At 62.8% G+C, this 20,908-nt stretch overlaps 2 protein-coding genes across 4 annotated transcripts; one reads left to right on the forward strand and one right to left on the reverse strand.

Annotated features, from left to right (window-relative positions):
- Window positions 1–507: 507 nt before the first annotated feature.
- NPW (neuropeptide W) lies at window positions 508–9,467 on the reverse strand. Its single transcript, XM_049111815.1, has 3 exons — window positions 9,306–9,467; window positions 1,064–1,632; window positions 508–866 (listed from the first exon to the last, which is right to left on the reverse strand). Exons 1-3 carry the CDS (start codon window positions 9,465–9,467, stop codon window positions 782–784), a joined length of 816 nt encoding a protein of 271 aa, XP_048967772.1. The 3' UTR covers window positions 508–781.
- On the forward strand, window positions 9,451–20,356 carry ZNF598 (zinc finger protein 598, E3 ubiquitin ligase). Of its 3 annotated transcripts, none has more exons than XM_025416969.3 (12): window positions 9,451–9,687; window positions 14,538–14,650; window positions 15,211–15,340; window positions 15,547–15,758; window positions 15,856–16,073; window positions 16,435–16,552; window positions 17,153–17,352; window positions 17,515–17,599; window positions 17,706–18,481; window positions 18,897–19,047; window positions 19,160–19,310; window positions 19,402–20,356. In XM_025416969.3, the coding sequence occupies exons 1-12, from the start codon at window positions 9,466–9,468 to the stop codon at window positions 19,753–19,755; spliced, it is 2,730 nt and encodes a 909-aa protein (XP_025272754.3). In that variant the 5' UTR covers window positions 9,451–9,465; the 3' UTR covers window positions 19,756–20,356. The 3 variants fall into 3 exon arrangements, with proteins under 3 accessions (XP_025272754.3, XP_025272755.3, XP_048967468.1); XM_025416970.3 differs by having other exon boundaries at window positions 16,435–16,543; XM_049111511.1 differs by lacking the exon at window positions 9,451–9,687 and adding an exon at window positions 10,279–10,425.
- The last annotated feature ends 552 nt before the right edge of the window (window positions 20,357–20,908 follow it).

Consider the following 20,908-nt stretch of genomic DNA (forward strand, 5'->3'; position numbering starts at 1 on the left):
CACCCCCAGCAGAGCATATTTACATGGGGGGGGGGCGGTGGAGCCAATAACAAAAAATGCAGAGGTGTTGGGAAGTGGAAGGTTCTCTGAGGAGGCACAGAGCCCTTGCTCCCTAGGAGGAGAGCATGACTTTGAAGAAGGCGGCTTGGGATTCTCACTTCCTCTCCAGAAGCCATAGGCTGAGGGAAACAGGGATGCAAAGGAGATGGGGTTTGAAATGAATCCTGGGAGATGGGGGAAAGAGTGGGTGGGCTGCTGGGTCTTAAGGTCCCCAGCATGGTGAGGGGGCTTTGGCTCAGCTGGTAGGGCATGAGTGCCTGCCTTCTTTCTGGTGGGTGGCAGTGGGACTCAGGGTCTGACTCGCGCCGACCTCGGGTGAGACCTCTCCTGTCCTGTGATCCCCTGGGCCCTGGTCTGATGACCCTGCCCCCACACAGGAGGGGCAACATTGGCGGAGAAGGAGGAAGGGGACCTGCGCCCCAGCAGTGTCTCACTCTCTGTCCCCACCTTCGGCCACCCCACAAGCTCTTACAGATGGAGATGATTAGGAGGGGGCATCCCCTTGGCGGGGAGAAGGTCCTGGTGCTTGCCAGCACCTGAGTGCAGCTGCTTGCCCCCTGAAGCTAGGTGCCAAGTGCACGTCGGAGCTGAAGGGCGGCACACACGCGAGTGCATGAATCAGGCAGCTTTTATTGACCAGCCAGCCAGGCGGGAGCTGAGAGCCTAGGAGGAAGAGACTCCGCCTGGGTCAGAGCAGGGGCGGCGCCAGCAGGGGCTGTGCTCAGGATGGCTCTGGGGAGCGGCGGGGGCCCGCGAAGGCAGTTGGCTCCGCAGACCATGGCTGAGCAGGAGGCACCCCGAAGGCTCTAGAAAGAACAGAGCAGAACCTTAGGGAGAAGGCTGCGCGCCCTCCCCTACACCCCCCACCCCCGCCCTCAGGCTGGAAGGGTGGAAGGCTCCAGGAAAGCCCTCTGGGCAGGGAGTGGGAGACAGCGAGGTCGTGGGGGGCAGCCCTCTCCGCACGCGCCCACCGCAGCCGGCCGCCCCCTTCCGCGCCGCGTACCTGGCCTGCTTCTCCGGGCTCCGCCGACGGGCGCCCCGCAGCGGCTCCAGTCCGGGCGCGGGCTCGGCGGCGCGCGGGCTCCGGGGCGCACGGGCCTGGAGCGCAGCGTGGGAGAGCCGGCGTCCAGTCTCCAGCAGCTCCGGAAGCCCAGAGGGAAGCAGGAGGGCGCCGCGGGGCCCGGGCGCCGCCGACCCGGCGTCCCCGGCTGACGGCCCGCGGAGGGACGCGCCCAGGCCCGGGGTGTAGGGACCCGGGAAGCCCCCGGGGGGGGCGGCGGGGCGCAGCGCTCGGCGCCACAGGTAGGGCGAGCGGCGCAGCCCCACGAGCAAGCCCGCGGCGCGGCCCACGGTGGGGTAGCGGGGACTCGCCACGTGCTTGTACCAGGCGCCCGCGGGCAGCGCCAGCAGCAGCAGCAGCAGCAACCCCTGCCCGAGCGCCCGCCGGCCCGCAGGGCCCCGCGGCCCCGTGCCCCGCGCCAGGGTGCTCGGCTGCCAGCCGCCCGCGGGGCAGGCGGGGACCAAGTCGCGGGGTGCGCTGCGGGACTGCGGCGTCGGGCCGCCAGGGAGCCACTATAACAGTCGCGGGCTCCGCCCCTGCTCGCCCCCGCGGTACCCGCTGAGCTCCCCAAAGGTAGGAGGAGGGATGGGGGGAGAAGAGCGGCCCAGGCCCCTGGGGCAGAGGGTGGGTTAGCCGAGCATCTTCTCTCAGTGGGTGGGCCTTCGCTGCGCCTGGGGCGCCCCTGCTTCTCCCCCCCCCCCACCCCGCCCCCGCAGGCCGCCCTGCATCCTCCCCGCCCCGCAAGAAGAACTGTCAGGACACGGGCAGGGGGGGTGGGGGGGAAGACACATGGACAAGGGGATGCCCCCTTTGCCAGAGCTCTTGCAGGTTGGGCTCCAGCAGAAGAAAGACTGGGAGGCTAGAGGAGCCCTAGTGGGGTCAGAAGAGCTGTATCATTCGAGGAGCCTCTGTATCTCTCTCCTGAGGGCTGCCTCCTGTGCCCCGACGCCTTCCTATCCTCTCGCGACCCAGCTGGTGGGAGCCCACCAAGCCACTTCCGAGCTGCAGCGGGATGCTTACAGCCACAGGCTGGGCCACATGAGCCCTCCCTGAGGTCGTTGGTGATTCCCCATCGCTTCCAGAATAAAAAGGAAGCCCCTCTTCTGACGCCAGCCCTGGCCTGGGCAGGGTAAGGCCCTGTGGTCCTCCAGCCTGCTCTCTGGTTGTGATTCCCCCCCCCCCCACTTTCTGCCCTCACTCAATGACGTGTGATGCTGCCCACGTCTGTGTTTCTGTGCCCGGGAAGTCCTTCCTTCCCAACCCAGCCAGCTCACTACTCACCATTCAGGGTCTGCCTATGTGGCCCTCGGCCCTCCGTCTGAATAGCCCTCCCGAGGATTCCTCTGTGGCTGGATGGGTTTAACCACCTATCCAGAGGGCAGAGCCTGACCCCATTCTTGCCTGAGCACCAGCCCGGGAAGGATGCAACCCTCCCAACAATCAGACCTCACCCCACCCCCAGCAACCACACCACTGATGAAACACTTTCTAGATCCCGGATGCCAGGGATCCTGAAATGTCTCATTATGACCTCCAAACAACGCCATGAGGTGCCATGCCGATTTTTTTCAAGAATTTATTTTTAAAAAGATTTTATTTATTTACTCATGAGAGACATAGAGAGTCAGAGGCACAGGCAGAGGAAGAAGCAGATTCCCTGGGAAGCCCGATGTGGGACTGGATCCCCGGATTTTGGGATCATGACCTGAGCTGAAGGCAGATGCTCAACCGCTGAACCACCCAGGCATCCTTCAAGATTTTATTTTTTAAAGTAATCTCTATACCCAACATGGGGCTCGAACTCACAACTCTGAGATCAAGAGTCGGAGAGTAAAGCACAAGGAAAGCTGACTTGCCCAGATCACCTGCTGGGTCAGCAGTGGGGTGAGTGAGGTCTGACTAGACACCTCCCCCAAGCGTGACAGCACCAGTTAGGGACCTAACTGCAGTTCCCCATGGAAACTGCCCCTCACCCTCTGCCTGTCTCTCTAGTAAAAGGGAAGGTGTGATTCTGGGAGTCAAGGGGCCGCCAAGAGGCTGGGCGGGCGAGGAGGGGCCCAACTTGGTTGCAAGGAGCCCGGGGGTGGGGTGGGGGGGCAGTTAGAAGCAGCCGCAGCCCTGCCTACAAAGGGCCTGTGGCAGAGCAGAGGGGTGAGCCCTGAGCCCAGCGCCCTGTGCTTGGGGTGGGAATGGGGGGAGGGTGTGCGCCTTAACCTCTCCCTCTGCATTTCTTCACTTGCAAACCGGGAGTGCTGAGAGCCCCTCCTCGGCTTACTGTGAGCACTAATGCAGGTGTGGGGCTTGGCCCCGGGGCTCTGGCTCTTGCTGTTACTGTTCCAGGGGCGGACCAGCCTCCGAAGCTGTCGGTAAAAACGCTCTGAGGGAGGGGTGACCGCGCGGGGACCGGTGGAGAGGGAGCTGCGGGGGTGCACCTGGAGGACCACAGGGAACCCAGAGCCGTGTGCGAAGCAGCCTCTCTGGGGGCCCCTTGGCCTGGAGAGCCGCCTGGAGTGCACAGTGGGCGGGCAGCGCGGCACGACGCAGGCCACCAGGGTCCCCTGACGCTGCACATCCTTGGAGCTAAGAGTACTTGTGTCCCCTCACCCCCACCCAGCTCACTGGGGGAGGGCCTAGGCGTCCTCTGGAGGCGGCCCAGTAGGACCACTTGTGGCTCGTGGGCAATGGGGTCTGAGATGGTGGGAACGCCAGGTAGAGCAAGGTACCAGCCCGATGAATCTCCCAATCCCGGTGGTAAAGTCCCCTGCGCGATGCTGCCTCCGAATCTGAAGTTTAAATACCCGTCCCGCTAGTTTATAGCCCAGAAGCCCAGCGAGGGGCACGAAAGAGGGCCCCCACTGAGACGGAGCTGATGGAGCGGGGCTCCTGCCAGGTGACAGTGTGCAGAAAGCCTGTGGGGACAGAGCCCGCGGCTGGGTTGGCATAGTAAAGCAGACACTAGTCCTGGGAACTCCTGATTTGGGGTACAGAGGACAGCTTCTGTCCCCTGCCCAGCTCTGAGCCCAGGGCCCAGTGACAAAGGCTCCCCATCCTCCCCCACACAGGGATCTGGACCTGAAGTTCCACAGTGGGAGGGGGTGATGGGCCCCTGAAAGCTGACTCATTTCCGGGACTCAGCTCTTCCTTCATCAGGCAACACCCTCCTAGAAACCGGGGACCATGGCTTGGTGCTGTCTGCATGCTGCCTTTCTCCGCACCACACAAGCTGCCTGCTGGCCAGGACCACGCAGGGCCTCAACCCCGGGCTCGGGGCCTGGCCCCACAAGCACTCCATCCTAAAGATGCAGCGATTGAGCAAATCTGTTTTGTTTCTTTTTTTAAGTTATTAATTTCTATCAAGGTAATTTACATTATTGGGATCCCTGGGTGGCTCAGTGGTTGAGTGCCTGCCTTTGGCCCAGGGTGTGATCCTGGAGACCCGGGATCAAGTCCCACATCGGGCTCCCTGCATGGAGCCTGCTTCTCCTTCTCCCTGTGTCTCTCATGAATAAATAAATACAATTAAAAAAAAAAAGATAGGGGGGATCCCTGGGTGGCGCAGCGGTTTGGCGCCTGCCTTTGGCCCAGGGCGCGATCCTGGAGACCCGGGATCGAATCCCACGTTGGGCTCCCGGTGCATGGAGCCTGCTTCTCCCTCTGCCTGTGTCTCTGCGCCTCTCTCTCTCTCTCTCTGTGACTATCATAAATAAAAAATAAATAAATAAATAAATAAATAAAAAGATAGTTTACATTATGAATATAACGCTAGTATAAGGGAGAAAACAAACCTGTCCCTGAACCACCCTCTCACATCCCAGTCCTGCTCTGCAGAGGCAATGACTTCCGGCTCCCTCAGCTTCTAGTAGTTAGCCCCTATTTAAAAACCATAAAAAATAATAATAAAAAATAAAAATAAATAAAAACCATAAACTTGGGGACACCCGGGTGGCTCAGTGGTTTAGTGCCTGCCTTCGGCCCAGGGCGTGATCCTGGGGACCTGGGATTGAGTCCCACATCGGGCTCCCTGCACGGAGTCTGCTTCTCCCTCTGCCTGTGTCTCTGCCCCTCTTTCTCTGTGTCTCTCATGAACAAATAAAATCTTAAAAAAAAAAAAAAAAAGTGCTCTGGTTCCGTATGCATACAGCACGCGCCCACAATCCAGGTGAAGATAGCCAAGATTTCGGCTCCCAGGGAGCTCTGTCTGCCCCCTCCTAGCCACACCAGCACCTCCCAAGACATCCTGGGACCTGCGCGCACCTACTCGGCGTGGTAAGGTGGGGGGAGGACAGAAGTTGCAGAGGAAATGAGGGACACTCCTCAGCGGACCTTAACAGATGAGACGGGGCAGCCTGGGTGGCTCAGCGGTTTAGCGCCGCTTTCAGCCCAGGGCGTGATCCTGGAGACCCGGGATCGAGTTGCACGTCAGGCTCCCTGCATGGGGCCTGCTTCTCCCTCTGCCTCTGCATGTCCCCTCCGCCTCCCCCCCCCACCCCCGTCAGGAATTAAAAAACAAGAAAAATATGATGAGACGGTCCTGAATCCTGCAGGTGGGGCCCAGCGTCATCGCGTGGGTTGTGAGGAGGGGTGACGCCCCCGCCCGCAGCCTGGGAGGAGCCGCCTCTGGAGGGGAGGAGATGGATTCTCACCGAAGGAGTGCACCCTACCTGCACTTTGCTTTTATCCCATGGACACCCCTTTTTCTGGACTTCTGAACTCCCTAAATGAAAGATAATACATCTGTGTTGTTTCAAGCCTCAGAGCTTGTGATTTTTTTAACCGTGGCAATGGGAAAGCAATGATCCAGTAGACGCCAGTAAGGCTGCGACCACCACAAGTGTCTCTTTTTGGGGTAAAACCACCCCCGCTTGAGAACCACGGGCGCTCAGATTACAAACCGATTTGTTCTGATTTGTTTTAGGCAGCACCAGAAGGCTTCCTACAAATTTAGATGGAGCTTTGGTCCTCTCACACCCTCTCCATCCTTCTGCTAGGATTTTGTCACAACTTTCGGTTAAGTCACTAGCCGGCGTGTTAGCACGCCAAGTAATGCACTAGGATTACATTTCCGTTCTCACCGATTGCTTTTTTCTCTTTGCTTGTTTTGCTATACACTTATTTTGCTCTTTTCCCCCAAAGGCTCCGATAGGCCAAGCTCCTCGCAAGGACTTTTCCTAAAACTCAAGCATGCGAGGACGCCCCGACCAGGTTTACTCCGGAGGCATCCTGCTCCCCTCATCCTTGCCTCCTCCACCTGGGCGTCACCCCACACTCTGCTTTGGCGTTCCTCCCATCTTCTGGATGCCAGTCACCTTCCAGCTAGGATTCCCTGACGTTTTAGAAACACGAACCCTTCGGTAGTTTCGTGTGAATGGGGGCGTGGGAGCTAATCTGTCCCGCTTAGGTCAGGGTCTGTACGCCTAAAGGAGATTTTTCTGGGCATAGAATTTGTGGATGGATGGCCTACTCTCTCAGAAATGGGAGGGAATTTCTGGCTTCCAGCGTCCCAGGAGTAAAGTCCTATGGTCAATCCCCCTTCCAGGATCTCTCCCTTCCTCCCCCCTCCTCCCTACAGCTCTGGTTCCTCGGTAAACCAGGATGACGTCACCTGCTGAGGGCCTTTCCCCCTCGGTTGGGGCCTGTGTGGAGACGCGTCCTCCGGTTACAGCCGCACTGCCTTATTAGTTCTTGGATAATCTGTACCTCTGACATCCCTGTTAATTAGATGTCGCACCTTCTAGATTCAGAGTTCCAGCTTCTTCATTTCCTGTGTTTTGCTGGCTGGGAGATTTCTCCAACAGTATCTTCTCCATTTGCTCTCGCATTTTTACCTGTTTTTAATTCCTAAGAACCCTTTTTTGTTCTGATTGTCTCGTGCTTAATATTGTTCAAGGCATCCTAGTCTTATTTCACAGAAGCAGCATCTTCTCTGGAAATATCAAGTACAGCTTGCTTTTTTTTCAAGCAGGCTCCACACCCAACGTGGGGCTGGCACTCATACGCTCTGCCCAATGAGCCAGTCAGGCACCCCAAGCACACTTCTCTCTAAAGCCTCCTTTTGCTCTCTGGGTCTCAGCTTGGTCCATCTTTCACACTGCAGGCTTTCCTCATGAACCTGGAGGGCCTTGGCCTCTGTCCCTATGTAGGAGTGAGACCTGGATGCTCTTCCTGTGGGGGCGTGGCTGTGCCAAGTGGTTGCCAAAGCCATTCCTCCTTCACTGCAGGCATGACTTTTCCTTCTGTAATGGGGTGGGCAGTGAGGCCTTCTCTGGAGTTGGCCAGCTTCTCCAGTGGGAAGTGTAGGGGGTGGACCGGACACAGGAGTCAGGGCAGGGAGGAGGTTCCAGGGCCCTGGGTTCTGTGCACTGACTCACGAGCACTCTGGAGTTCAGTTCCCTGCCTCAGTTCATCCTCAGGGAAGCTTCTCATCAGCTCCCCGCCCCCACCCCCCCAAGGTCTTAAGGATACTTTGTAAAACAAGTGACTCATCTTCCTGTCTATCCTCTTTCACTAGCTGCTTCCTCCCTTCTTGTTCTCCTTGCCCTTGTGGACAGGCCATCTTTTACTCCCTTGCTGTTACTTAGTGGGGTTCTGTGACACCAAGAGGGCATATGAACGTGGCCAGTCCACCAGATTTACTTGGTGTGACAATTCCCGTTTTGCAATTGAGTAAGCCAAGGGCCAGTGAGCCAACCAAAGTTCCCCAGCAGTGAGTGGCTGAACTGGGGCTTCAAGCCCAATTCTGATTCTTTTTTTTTTTTTTTTAATTTTTATTTATTTATGATAGTCACAGAGAGAGAGAGAGAGAGAGGCAGAGACACAGGCAGCGGGAGAAGCAGGCTCCATGCACCGGGAGCCCGACGTGGGATTCGATCCCGGGTCTCCAGGATCGCGCCCTGGGCCAAAGGCAGGCGCTAAACCGCTGCGCCACCCAGGGATCCCCCAATTCTGTCTGATTCTAAAGTCCAGGGTCACTCCCCAACAACACAGATTTTTTTCTAGAAGGCTTAAGATTGGACTTGCCTCCTTTGATGGCAGAAGGGAGGTCTGGCGTGTGCCTGGTCCCCAAGGAAGGGAGGAAGCCCTCCAACAGCTGCAGGGGCCCGGAGCCTAGTATTCACCAACATCCACTCCACAAACCTGCCTTATGCTTCCCAGCGCCAAGCCCCCAGAGCCCAGCTGGGTGTGCCCAGGGAAGAGGACACGTTCCCTGCATGATTTTTCTATCAAAGTCAGGAAGATAGTCCCCAGCTCAGAGATGGATGTCACCAAAACAGTCTTTTCTGATAAGGATTTGCAGAAGTTCTTATTTGGGGAGGCTGGGGCGCAAGGGGTGCGCCTGGTGATCAAGCTTGTGTCTGGGCTGGAGAGAATGGTGGGCTCCCCGCATGGCGGCTATATTTAGCAATTAAGCAAGCTGTATTTAGCAGAACGCCAGCTTAAATCTGCATTTCAGACCAACGCGGAATAGCACCTCCACCGTGCAGGAGCATACTTACACTGAGCCACGCCGAGCAGAGGGGAGCCGAGCCACGCTCCGAGCACCCCGCCCGCGCCCCCGCCGGACCGCCTCCTCGTCGCAGCTCCCCGCCGGGGGGCCCACCCGCGCCCGCAGTCCCGCCAGCGTCCCCAACCCTAGCGCCCTCAGCCCGGCGCTCCCCTCGCCGCCAGGTCCCAGCCGCGCCCGCAGTCCTCGGCCCCCCAGCCCGCGCCCCCCCGCAGCTCCCGCCGCCCCGCAGCTCTCGCCCCCCCACCGCAGCCCGCGCGTCACCAGGTCACACACAGCCCCCAGCCCGGCGCCCCCACCCAGCCCCAAGGTCCCGCCCGCGCGCCCCCAGCCCACGCCCCCCCTGCCCGGAGGTCCCGCCCGCGTCCCCCAAGTCCTCGGCACCCCCAGCCCTCGCCCCCCCAGCCCCGAGGTCCCGCCCGCGCCCCCCAGCCCTCGCGCCCCCCCAGCGCCAAGGTCCCGCCCGCGCCCCCCAGCCCTCGCGCCCCCCCAGCCCCGAGGTCCCGCCCGCGCCCCCCAGCCCTCGCGCCCCCCCAACCCCGAGGTCCCGCCCGCGCGCCCCCAGCCCCGAGGTCCCGCCAGCGACCCCAGCCCTCGCGCTCCCCCAGCCCCGAGGTACCGCCCGCGCACCCCGCAGCCCCGCCCGCGCCCCCAGCCCGCGCCCCCCCAGCCCCGAGGTCCCACCCGCGCGCCCCGAGCCCGCGCCTCTCCGGGCCGGAAGTGGCGACGCGCGCTTCCGCCGGGCGGGGCCGTTGCTGGGCGGGGCGCTGACGTAGCCGGAAGGGGCGGGCCCGCCGGGAGCCAGGCCGCGCCGCGCCGGCCGGAGGGGCCCGCAGCCCTGACCATGGCGGCGGCGGCGGCGGCGGGCGGCGAGGGGCGGCGCGCGGCCCTGGAGGCGGCGGCGGCGCCGGAGCGGGGCGGCGGGAGCTGCGTGCTGTGCTGCGGGGACCTGGAGGCCACGGCGCTGGGCCGCTGCGACCACCCGGTGTGCTGCCGCTGCTCCACCAAGATGCGGGTGCTGTGCGAGCAGCGCTACTGCGCCGTGTGCCGCGAGGAGCTGCGCCAGGTGCGCCGGGCCGGCGGGGCCGCGCGTTCGGGCGCCGGGGCGGGCGCGGGGCGCGGCCGGAAGGAGACTTTGCCTTCCTGTGTCCGGCGGGGCCCGCGGGGCCGGGCCGCCGGCTCGCGGAGGGAGCGCTCTGCACGGGGACGGTTCCCGCCGGGCCGGGAATGGGCTTGGGCGTAGCGGGAACCGGACCTGCCCGTCTGGGGGCTTTGCCTTCTGGGGCCCCGGCGGGGGGGACGTGGGCCGGAGCCCGGGGCGGCCGCCCTGCAGGCGGAGGGCCCAGCTGGGTGCCCGGGCCCCGCGGGTGTCGCCGCCGGGCCCTCCTGACGCTGGAGCTTCCACCTCGTGCGGCCCACGGCGCCCAGACCTGCCCACCGAGGGGGAGGCGGGACCCTCGAGGTTTCCTTAGGATTCTTGAGAATCGGGATAAAAGTGCTGCTGTGAAGTTCTCCCCCTCCCTGCCGATTGCAAGAGGGGCTGGGGGTGTTGCCGACCCTGCCCGGACTCGGAAGCCCTGGAGGGGGTCGGAGGGCCCCGGAGCTGTCCCCCCCCTCCCCTCCCCGTAATGCCACCCGCTGGCTCCGAGCACCGGGCCGCAGACCCCAGGTTTGATTTGAGATGCGTTCTTCCAGCGTTGGGAGATTCCTCTGGTTGTTCGTGGAAAGCTTGGGCTGCTGACATCTGCCAGGGAAGCTTTCTTCTTCCTAGAAGTGACGCAGGAATGGCATTCTTGGGAACAAGGTCTCTTTACTTGTGTTTTTCTTTTTCTTTTTCTTTTTTTTTTCTTTGTTTCATCTCTTTCTTTTTGTTCTTGTTTTGGGTAGGCATTCGTGGTAGGGGAGCTAGGGTGACGCTCTGATTCCACGAGCTCTCCTTGGACACCTACTCTGCTTTATCAGGAAAAGACAGTTGGAGACACGGTCAGCCTAACAGGGTGGCCAGAGACAGACCTGGGAGAGATCTGGGGTGCAGTCGTCCGGGAAACCTTGGGCCTGTGGCTGAGTGAGCACCTCCCAGCTTTGCCAGAGGCTGCCATGCCGGCCCGTCCTGGATGGCATGAGCTAACTCGAAGAGCCAGGTTTCCCAGTGCACCTGTAGTTCTCTTCCAGGAAGGCCGGGGCTGCAAGTCTCACTCGGGAGGTGAGCAGACACCTATGCGTGGCGATTACAGCCAGCGTCTGGCCTCTCTTATTCCCCGTGGGTCCCACACCCTCCCAGGGCTCTGTGGCAAGGGGGTGTTGACATGAGCTGTCAGCAGGCTCCCGCTGGGGTGTGCTTTGGCACTGGGTGCCTTTGGCCGATTCTGGCATCCTCTTGGGCCTGGCCTGAATTCCTGGGCAGCGGGAGGGTGTCCTGGGAACTTTGAGAGATGATGAGCCTCTCTATTCATCTTGCTTCCCTCCCACTCTTGAACTTGCAGCTCCACCCTAGCTCTCCGTGTTCCTTTGCTGAGTTCTGCATTGTCTACTGAGTGTCCTGTGCCCGTTAGGGAACCCCACAACTACCGCCAGCCCCTGAACCCTGCCTCTGCCCTGTTCTCTCTTATGGGACCAAGTCTTTGTAAAAACCACAAGGAAAGCATGCCAAGATGCTGCGTGGAACAGGCCTACGCCTCGACTCAGGGCTGCTTGTGCCCGCTGTGAGGCAGGCGTTCATTGCAAAGAGCAGACGCAGAGCAGCCCTGCAGCTGCTGGTCAGGCATGGAGCCAGATGGAGCTAGATTGCCCAGCAGGTGCTCGGCGTGGAGGCCAGGCTGGCTCCCAGGCAAGATCAATGTCAGGCCCCCCACCCACTGTCTTTCCTGGTCTCACCTTGCCCACGGTCTGTTTTCTTCTGACGGAAGATTCCAGTCTTGCTCTCTACCCTGCCTTGATGCCCATCTGTGTCACAGAGGTGTGCCCGGGCTGCTGTGTCCGAGCTAGTCTGGCCTCCCTTCCACTTCACAGGCAAGATGTGGGAGGGGAGGCTGATGGCAGGTCAGGGGGTGGGACCGCTGACCATTCTTGCTTTGCTGGTGTCAGGGCGCCTCCCCACCGGCCTGGTCCATCCGGGCTCCCCTGGGGCCTGTGCTTCCTAGGCGGGGCCCTCACTGCCCTCCCTCACCGCCGGCTCACTCTCGCCAGTGGTCACTGCTGGCACCGCCCATCCCCTCTTCCACTCACTTAGCGAGCGCCCACTGTGTACTGGGAGCAGCCAGTAACAAAGCCCCGGATCACACACCCACCCCTGTGGGGGTCCGAGCAGGGCTGTCATCCCATCTCCTTCTCCCTCTCTTCAGGACTGGCCCAGCCAACCTGGGGCCCACCGAGAGGTGCCTTTACCCCCTTTTTTTTTTTTAATTTTTATTTTATTTATTTATGATAGGCACACAGTGAGAGAAAGAGAGAGAGGCAGAGACATAGACAGAGGGAGAAGCAGGCTCCATGCACCGGGAGCCCGACGTGGGATTCGATCCTGGGTCTCCAGGATCGTGCCCTGGGCCAAAGGCCGGCACTAAACCGCTGCGCCACCCAGGGATCCCCCTTACCCCTTTGGACATCCACTCCCTGGTCTACCCAGGGGCTTCCCAGGATGGCCCATCCTCAAGTGTCTAGGCCTGGCCTGTACTTCTGTCCTCGGATCCATGACCCTCTCTCATCAGCGTGGTCACCAGGGTGGGTGGGTCTCGGGCTCTGCTGTTTGGATCCCTGGTTGAGCCACCGTGTCCTGGTCCTTGTCCAGCTACTCGGTTTCGCCATTCACCTCACCCTCTGCCGGAGGCAGGGATGCTGGCCACACCAAGTGGCACTGCCATCCTCTTGTCTGATCAATGCTGGGCTGGACACAGGTGCAGGCCTTGAGGCCCAGTCCTGGTCTTACAGCCTGTCTAGGAGGGGCTGTTAGCATTTCCTCACTCCCGCCTGCCAGCTCCAAGCCTTCCCGCCCTCTTTCTCAGGCAAACTCAGCCTTGAACCTCTGTGCATTTCCTTTCCTCAATCTCTTGCTGTGGTTCCCATCCCTTTCTGAGCCAACCCAGTGTCCCTGTCTTCTGGCTTGGCTCAGGTGTGCCTAGCACTGGCCGCCCCATCAGACTGCTACGCAAGCAGCCTGGTGGTCCATCCCGAGAAGTGCACCCCACCCCGGTCCACAGAGAGGGTGCCCACGGTGACACCCCCACAAGGTGGATCAGAGCAGACCTCTCAGAGGAAGGCGCTGGAGCCACAGAGACAGTGGTAACAGTGGCATCTCGCACGAGTTTCCTCTGGGGAAGGAAGTTGCTCCTTAGCTGAGTCGCCTGGACTTGGATGCTCTTTGGCTGGGGGTTCCCTTGCAGGCTGCTTGTCTAGCCACCTCGTGGGTGGGCACTGGGGCTCCTAAATCTGCTGCCTCTGTGGCCTCAGCACACCCAGGGCCCTGAGTCCCAGCTTCGGTTCCACAACAGACCGGGTGATCTGTGGTCGGCCAGCAGCACCTGCACCAGCAGCCAGAGTGGCGCTGCGCCTGCGGACCTGGCCCTCTCGCTGCTCCCCCCACCCCCAAGAAGCAGTAGGACCTGGGGTGGGGACTGGAAAGGCACCCTTGTGGGCAGTGGGAGGGCAGGCCCTGGGAGGAGAGGCCAGTGAGAGGTCCCAGGGCCTGGGGACCAAACCCAGGGGAGGGAAACCACGGGAGCGCGGCTGCAGTGAGGCACCCACCCAAAGTCCGCCCAGGGCGAGGGCAGATGGCCACGTTCACTCTGCCCGGACATGATGACGGGATGAAAGGCGTGCTGGGGCACTGCTCATCCTCCTCCATCCCCCAGGATGGGTGTGGCTGGACCATGCTGCCTCCCTTGGGCTCCTGTGGGGGGGTTGGGGGTCAGCTAGCTCTTCCCCACTGTGTCATCAGAAGTGGACACTGACTCCCCAGCTTCTTGCCCAGACGTCCAGGGAACCAGTCTTAACCATCCTGCTGCTGGGGGGCAGGGTGTCCACCCGTTCTCCCCAGCCGGCCTGTACTTTCCCAAGTTCATGGCCATTCTGATCCCAGACATTCTCCCTGGCCGAGCCTAGCTGAGCCTAAACAGAGCAGGGATGACCTTGACATGACCCTTCCCAAGATGAGGACTCTGAGCTGAGGTGCAGACTGGGTGGGACAGTAGTGGAGTGGAGGAGACAGAGAATGGGGGGGGGGGGGCAGAGGGGAGGGGGCCCTGGAGGGAGCAGTGCCCTTGCTGGCGCAGAGGGGAGACCTGAGCCTGTGAGAGGGTCCTGTGCACAGGGGTAGCGTGGCGGGCTGTACCTGGATGTGCCCGAGACCCCTAGGAAACAGGCTGCACAGGTGTCGGCACCCCTGACAGCTGGTTAACAGGCAGGAGGCGGCCAGGGTCTGTGACCAAGTCCTGTGGGGGCACCCCCTCTCCTGTGGCATCACGAGTGGACGGGGTGGCTAGGCTTGACGACGCATCGTCACATGGCTTGTCCGGGTGGCATTGTTTCCATTGCTGCTTCTTGGACCGCATCTCTCCCTCCGCCTCGTGAGAGCCACCCTGTGTCAGCACCCATGTGATTAAGCCCTGGTTTGCCAGACCATGTGGTCCCTGTCGCTACCGGCCCAGGGGTCACTGCCCTGGGGGTCACTGCCCCCGGCGGTGACCTCCATTCCTCTGGTAGGGCTGTGGATGAGTGGGGAGCCTGCTGCCCCCTGGTGGCGAGGCTGGGTGTTGTGTCGTGTCCACCCCCCCACCCTTGACCCCAGGCGGCTGTGCTGCAGGTGAGGAGAGGAGCGCAAGCAGCCCAGGCTGGCGGAGGGCGCTGCCCACGGGGGGCCCACCTCGGCCTTCTCACCGGGCGTACACAGCCCTGCTCACGAGCCCCATCTCGCTTTGGTTCCAGGTGGTCTTTGGGAAGAAGCTTCCTGCCTTTGCCACAATCCCGCTCCACCAGCTGCAGCATGAGAAGAAGTATGACATCTACTTTGCTGATGGAAAAGTTTTTGCCTTATACAGGTGAGAGGGATCCTCAGCCCGGGCTCCCGAGGGCCTGTGGGCAGCGCTCCGCTGGGGATGGGCCCAGCCCCGGGTGGGTAAGGGGGCAGCCCCAGGTCAGGGCCCGTCCTCGGTCTCCTCCTGGAACAGAGATGCTCATAGCACCTCTCCTGGGGTGGCAGCAGAGATCGGGCAGCGGGGGAGTTCAGGGAAAGCACTCGGGTGTGGGCACAGAGCCTGCTCTCTGGGCCCTGTGAGGTGCACACGAGTTCCTGGGAGTTGGGCTCTTACCCGTGGTGAGGAAGCCCTGTCGAGGGTACTGTTGTCCTGGGCATGATCCTCCTCCTCCAGGTGAGGGGGTGGCCCCCGGTTGGGCCCCGTTGTGTGCATCCTGCAGCCTTGTGGGATTTGGGTCCTGTCCGGGAGCGGCCCTGGTTCCGTGGTTGGAGCGCCCGTCCACCTGGCTCCTGCTCCTGGGGCGCGTGCAGGGGCGCATGCAGGGGTGGCAGGAGGTGCCAGGGCTCGCTCTGGGCGGCAACACTGAGTACCTGCGGGGTCGGGGGGCCTCGGTGTCTCTCTAGGCAGCTGCTTCAGCATGAGTGCCCACAGTGCCCTGAGCTGCCGCCGTTCGGCCTCTTTGGGGACCTGGAGCAGCACATGCGGAAGCAGCACGAGCTCTTCTGCTGCAAGCTGTGCCTCAAACATCTCAAGGTGTGCCCTGGGGAGAGCTGGGCACAGGACCTGGGCCCCTGGGTGTTCGTGTGTCCCCCGCCAGCTCTCTTGTCTCACACGGGCCAGGCAGAGAGGTGCTCCTGGTGTGTGTGCGGGGGCTGGGGGCGGGGGGAGACTGAGGCAGCCCTGTTGTCGTGGGGCCGCGGGAAGGGGCTCGCCCGTGCCCAGCACCCTTTTCCCTACAGATATTCACGTACGAGCGCAAATGGTACTCGCGCAAGGACCTGGCGCGGCACCGCATGCAGGGGGACCCCGACGACACGTCACACCGTGGGCACCCACTCTGCAAGTTCTGTGACGAGCGCTACCTGGACAATGACGAGCTGCTCAAACACCTGCGCCGCGATCACTACTTCTGCCACTTTTGTGACTCGGATGGGGCCCAGGACTACTACAGGTGGGCGCGGGCCCCGGGTGCCAGAGCAGGCTGGGCAGGGCCACAGGCCGGGGTGGCAGGGCCCCGCGGGCTCCTGTTGACACCTCTGCCCCACCAGCGACTACGCCTACCTGCGCGAGCACTTCCGGGAGAAGCATTTCCTGTGCGAGGAGGGCCGCTGCAGCTCGGAGCAGTTCACCCACGCCTTCCGCACCGAGATTGACCTCAAGGCCCACAGGACGGCCTGCCACAGCCGGAGCCGCGCCGAGGCCCGCCAGAACCGCCAGATCGACCTGCAGTTCAGCTACGCCCCGCGGCACTCGCGCCGGAGCGAGGGTGAGCCAGCAGGGCCTCCCTTCTGGCGAGCGGGCCCCCGGGCTCCAGCCCCCCGCCCCGCCCCCGTCCCCGCCCCGCGGTCTGCAGACTCACACCCGGGTCCCCGTCTGACCCGTCGCGTGTTGAGCTTGTGGAGCCTGCATCTCCCGGCCCCTCGGCGCCCTGAGCGTCTGAGCAGGCTGCGAGCCCAGGGATCTCTGTGCCCCCTGCCATCCGGGGGTGCAGTGTGGGGGCCCCTGGGCTGGGAGGATGGGTGCGTGCCTGCTGTGTGGGGGTCGTGCCCTGGGGGTGGGGAGGTCGGCTCTGCGAGCTGGAGCACTGGCCTCGGTCTGGCTTGTGACGGGCTGTGTGCCGGCCACAGGGGTCATTGGGGGCGAGGACTATGAGGAGGTGGACAGGTACAACCGCCAGGGCCGTTCAGGCCGGGCCAGCGGTCGTGGAGCCCAGCAGAGCCGGCGCGGAAGCTGGAGGTACAAGAGGTGGGAGGATTTGCGTGCCGCTGACATTCTGGCACCACCCTGAGGCGGTGGCGGCAGCTGGCAGCTGGGTTGGGACCACACACGGGGACCAGGGGACTTTGGCTTTCTGGTGTCTGGTGTCCCTGGCTTTCTGGTGTCTGGGTCCCAGGCGGCAGGGCCCGTGTATTGTCCTGAGTGAGCCCATGTTCCCTCCTTTTCTCTCTACTTCGAGCCAGGACAGCAGGACCCTGCAGGCGGGGATGGGGAGAGGGGCCTGTGTCACTGGGGGTTCAGTGTGGTTGTGCCATGAAACACTCGTGCTGCAAGCACGTGCTCAGGCCAGGTGCCATCCCCAGTAACTGGTGAGATGGCGGCCCCCGGCCCACCGAGCACTGGGCCCACGTGCTGCCTGGGAGCCCCAAGCCTGAGTCCGGCTGGCTCGGGAGTCCTACTGTGGCCGCTCTCCTGCCAGCGAGGGCGAGCTGGCCCTGGCTATAAGGCCCCAGGACAGCTCCAGGGGCCCAGGCCTGGGGCAGGTGGGGGAGGCCCCTCCCCAGTTCCTCGCTTGGCACACCACCGTCGTCCCAGGCCCTGCCCAGCCTGAAGGCCTCCCCCTCCCAGGGAAGAAGAGGACCGGGAAGTGGCAGCTGCCATCCGGGCCTCAGTGGCCGCGCAGCAGCAGCAGCAGCCACAGCAGGAGACACGCAAGAGTGAGGACCGGGAGGAGGGCGGCAGGCCCAAGAAGGAGGAGGCAGGGTTGCGGGGGCTCGAGGAGCTCCGAGGCCCCCGGCGCCCAGCCCGGACTCAGGGCGAAGGTCCAGGTGAGCTGGCTCTGCCGGCGGGCACCTGGGAGGTGAGCGGCCAGCTCCCAGCCAGCATGCTGCCTGCACGGACAGGCCATAGTCCTGGGCTCACCCTGGGCGGGCTACTCCAACCTGCTGGACACGGCTCGGCCCTGACGCAGGTCCTTTTGCGTCTTGTAGGCCTCAAGGAAGCCTCACCGAACGATCCCGTGAGCCAAGAGGGCCTCCCCACGACCAGCCCGGCCACGGGGGCCACCCTTCCAAGGTACACTCGTGCGGAACTGGGGTGAGGGTGGAGGGCTCCTCCAGAGGGTGGGTGTGGGGCAGGCTAGGGCCCACAGGCACTGACGCCACTCCCCTCCTGGGCTTAGCACCCTCCCAGCGCCCTCTTCGAAGCTCAAGGATGAAGACTTCCCAAGCCTCTGCGCCTCCACCTCCTCCTCGTCGAGCTCCGCTGCGGCAGCCCTGGGCCCCTCAGGGCTCGCACTGGCCTACCCGGTCCCTGCCAGGGGCAGGAGCGCCTTCCAGGAGGATGACTTCCCCGCCCTGGTGTCCGCCTCCAAGCCCAGCACTGCCCCCACCAGCCTCATCTCTGCCTGGAACAGCAGCGGCAACAAGAAGGTGGCACATCCCAGTGCGGGGGCCCAGGCTGCTGGCGGGAGCACCCAGCCCCCCAGGAAGGCTGGCAAGGGGGCCAAGGGCGGCAGGAAGGGCGGGCCGGTGCCCTCCGAGGAGGAGGAGGAGGACGGCCGCAGTGGCCTCACGGCCCAGGAGCTGCGGAGCGTCCCCACCACGGTCGCCGTGTCCTCCCTGCTGGCACTGGCCTCTACCCAGACCGTCACCAAGGTCGGCAAGAAGAAAAAGGTGGGCTCAGAGAAGCCAGGGGCCACGTCACCGCCCCTGCCGCTCCCCGACAGAGACGGGCCTCTGGGGGCTGAGCAGGCCCCCGCCACGACCACCGGCAGAGCCGAGGGGCCCGTTGCCCTCATCGTCAATGGACACACGGAAGGGCCGGTGCCAGCTCGCAGCACGCCCAAGGAGCCTCCTGGGCTCCCGCGGCCCCTGGGGCCTCTCCCCTGCCCCCCAGCCCAGGAGGACTTCCCAGCCCTCGGGGTGCCCTGCCCCCCCAGGATGCCCCCTCCCCCAGGTACGTGTGTCTGGCTCTGGCCTGCTCCTGGGCATCTGGGAGGGGGCGCTCCCTTGGGCTGTGCTGGGGGGCAGTCCCCGGCCAGCAGGCAGCGAGAGGGCCACTGCATGGTGGATCAGCTGCCTTGGAAGCCTGGTGGCACTGCTAGGAGCTGCCCACTGACCCTCCATGTCTCTTGGCCCCCTGTGAAATGGGGCAATCCCAGTGCCTTCTGGAGGCGGGGGAGTGAGTCACCCTAGGCCAGGATTGCTGTCAGGGAGCACATGCTGGCTTCTGGCCTCCTGAGGCCCTGGGCCGAGGTGCGGCGGAGGTGTGGCTTATGGACGAAGCCTGGCCTGGGGGGCTGGGGAGCAGTAGGCTGGAGGTGGGAGCCAGAGGGCCGGCCCTGCTCAGCCAACAAGACTCACGCCTGCAGGCTTCAACGCTGTGGTGCTCCTGAAGGGCACTCCACCCCCGCCTCCCCCTGGCCTGGTGCCTCCAGTCAGCAAGCCACCCCCTGGCTTTTCGGGCCTCCTGCCTAGCCCCCACCCGGCCTGTGTCCCCAGCACTGCCACCACCACGAAGGCGTAAGTGTGGGTGGGCCGCCCAGCCCCGTGCCCTGGAGGCCAGGGAGTGCCCTCACCTGGGGCCACCCCAAAGCCGTAAGCCTTCACTTCCTCCCCATCTCCCGACCCCCAGGCCCAGGCTGACACCTGCGCCACAGGCCTACCTGGTGCCCGAGAACTTCCGGGAGAGGAACCTGCAGCTCATCCAGTCCATCAAGGACTTCCTGCAGAGTGATGAGGCCCGCTTTGGCCAGTTCAAGAGCCACTCGGGGGAGTTCCGACAGGTCAGCCAAGCAGGGGTATGGGGGGCCGGCGTGGCCACCGTGGGGGCTCGGGCCTGGCCTGGGCATGACTGGCTTTGGCTCTGGGTGGCAGGGCATGATCTCTGCAGCCCAGTACTACAAGAGCTGCCGCGACCTGCTTGGGGAGAACTTCCAGAAGATTTTCAACGAGCTGCTGGTGCTTCTGCCTGACACGGCCAAGCAGCAGGAGCTGCTCTCCGCACACACGCACTTCCGAGGCCAGGAGAGGCCTCCGGGCACCAAGGCCAAGAAGAGCAAGAAGAGCGCATGGCAGGCTGGCCCCCGGGGGGCGGGCCTGGACTGCTGTGTGTGCCCCACCTGCCAGCAGGTGCTTGCACACGGCGACGTCAGCAGCCACCAGGCCCTGCACGCCGCCCAGGACAACGACTTCCCCTCCCTGCAAGCCATTGCCAGGATCCTCACGTAGCTGCTGCCAGCATGGGCAGGAGCTGCCACACCCACGAGCCTCCTTCTTCCTTCCTCCTTCCGGGCTGCCACGCAGCCAGGTGAGGCCGCCTGTCGAGGCCCCTCAGCCAGCCCGCCCACCGGGGGTCGCCAGGAGGGCCCACCCTGTCCTGTCGGCACGCCGCCACATAGGAGTGCATCCGCTTTCCTCCTGGGAACGGGGCGAAGACCTCTGCCTCAGTGGTGGGCTGGGCTTGGTTTGTATTCTCATGCTTTTGGAAGGTGCGAGGGGAGGGAAGGGCCGGGATGTGGAACCTGTCCGTGCCCGTCAGAGCCGGTGGCGACAGCGGCCCTCTCCAGGCCCGGAGCCAAGGCAGCAGCACCGCGGCCCCCGAGCCAGAAGCTGCAGGCCCACCAGTGCTGGCGTCAGATGTTGAGGGTGTTGTGTAAACAGTTGGCTGTTTTCGTGATTCAAGAACGTTCAGGATTAAAAGCAGACACAAAATTGTGCTACTTGAAGTTGAATCTTTTTATGAGACAAACTGAATCTGCGATCTCAAATTGCCTCTGACCTTTTATAAGACCGTGTATCTTCAAATAAATTTATTTTGCAATAATGCACAGAGCTGGTGTTCTGAGCCTCTCTGCCCTCCCAGGTTGCCCTGTAGCCCAGAGGACTCGGCGCTGTGAAGACGCTCCGGCTCTGGTGGGCAGCCAGGGCCAGCGGGGGTGGGGGACGAGGTGTGCGCAGAGCTGGGCAGCTGGGCTCTGCCCTCAGGAAGCGGCAGCCAGTCTGGGCCCGGGGCCCGGTCCTGGAGATCTGGTGCTGCCCGGGCCTTCCAGGAATAGACACAGCCATGTCTGCCCTGTGCTCGTATCCCCAGTAAAAGCCTCCTTCCAGGACGTGGGAGCCCCCAGACTCAAGGTTTGCACCCACAGACTAGTAAAGAGCTCTCACAGGTAAGAGCACTTCAGAAGCAGTGGAACGAGCATGTGAAATTCTGCAGGAAATAATGGGCGCTTAATTATTTGGACTCCGTATTCTGAAAGGGGACCAGAGAAATCGCTGCTTTCTGCCCTAAACACACATAAACCGTAAAAAACAGTTCTAGACACAGTTCTAGCCACATCCAAATAAGGCAAAGAAAATGTCCTTACATGAGAAGAAACATGTC

The sequence above is a fragment of the Canis lupus genome, chromosome 6, assembly GCF_003254725.2.
Source record: "Canis lupus dingo isolate Sandy chromosome 6, ASM325472v2, whole genome shotgun sequence".
NCBI classification, from domain to species: Eukaryota; Metazoa; Chordata; class Mammalia; order Carnivora; family Canidae; genus Canis; species Canis lupus.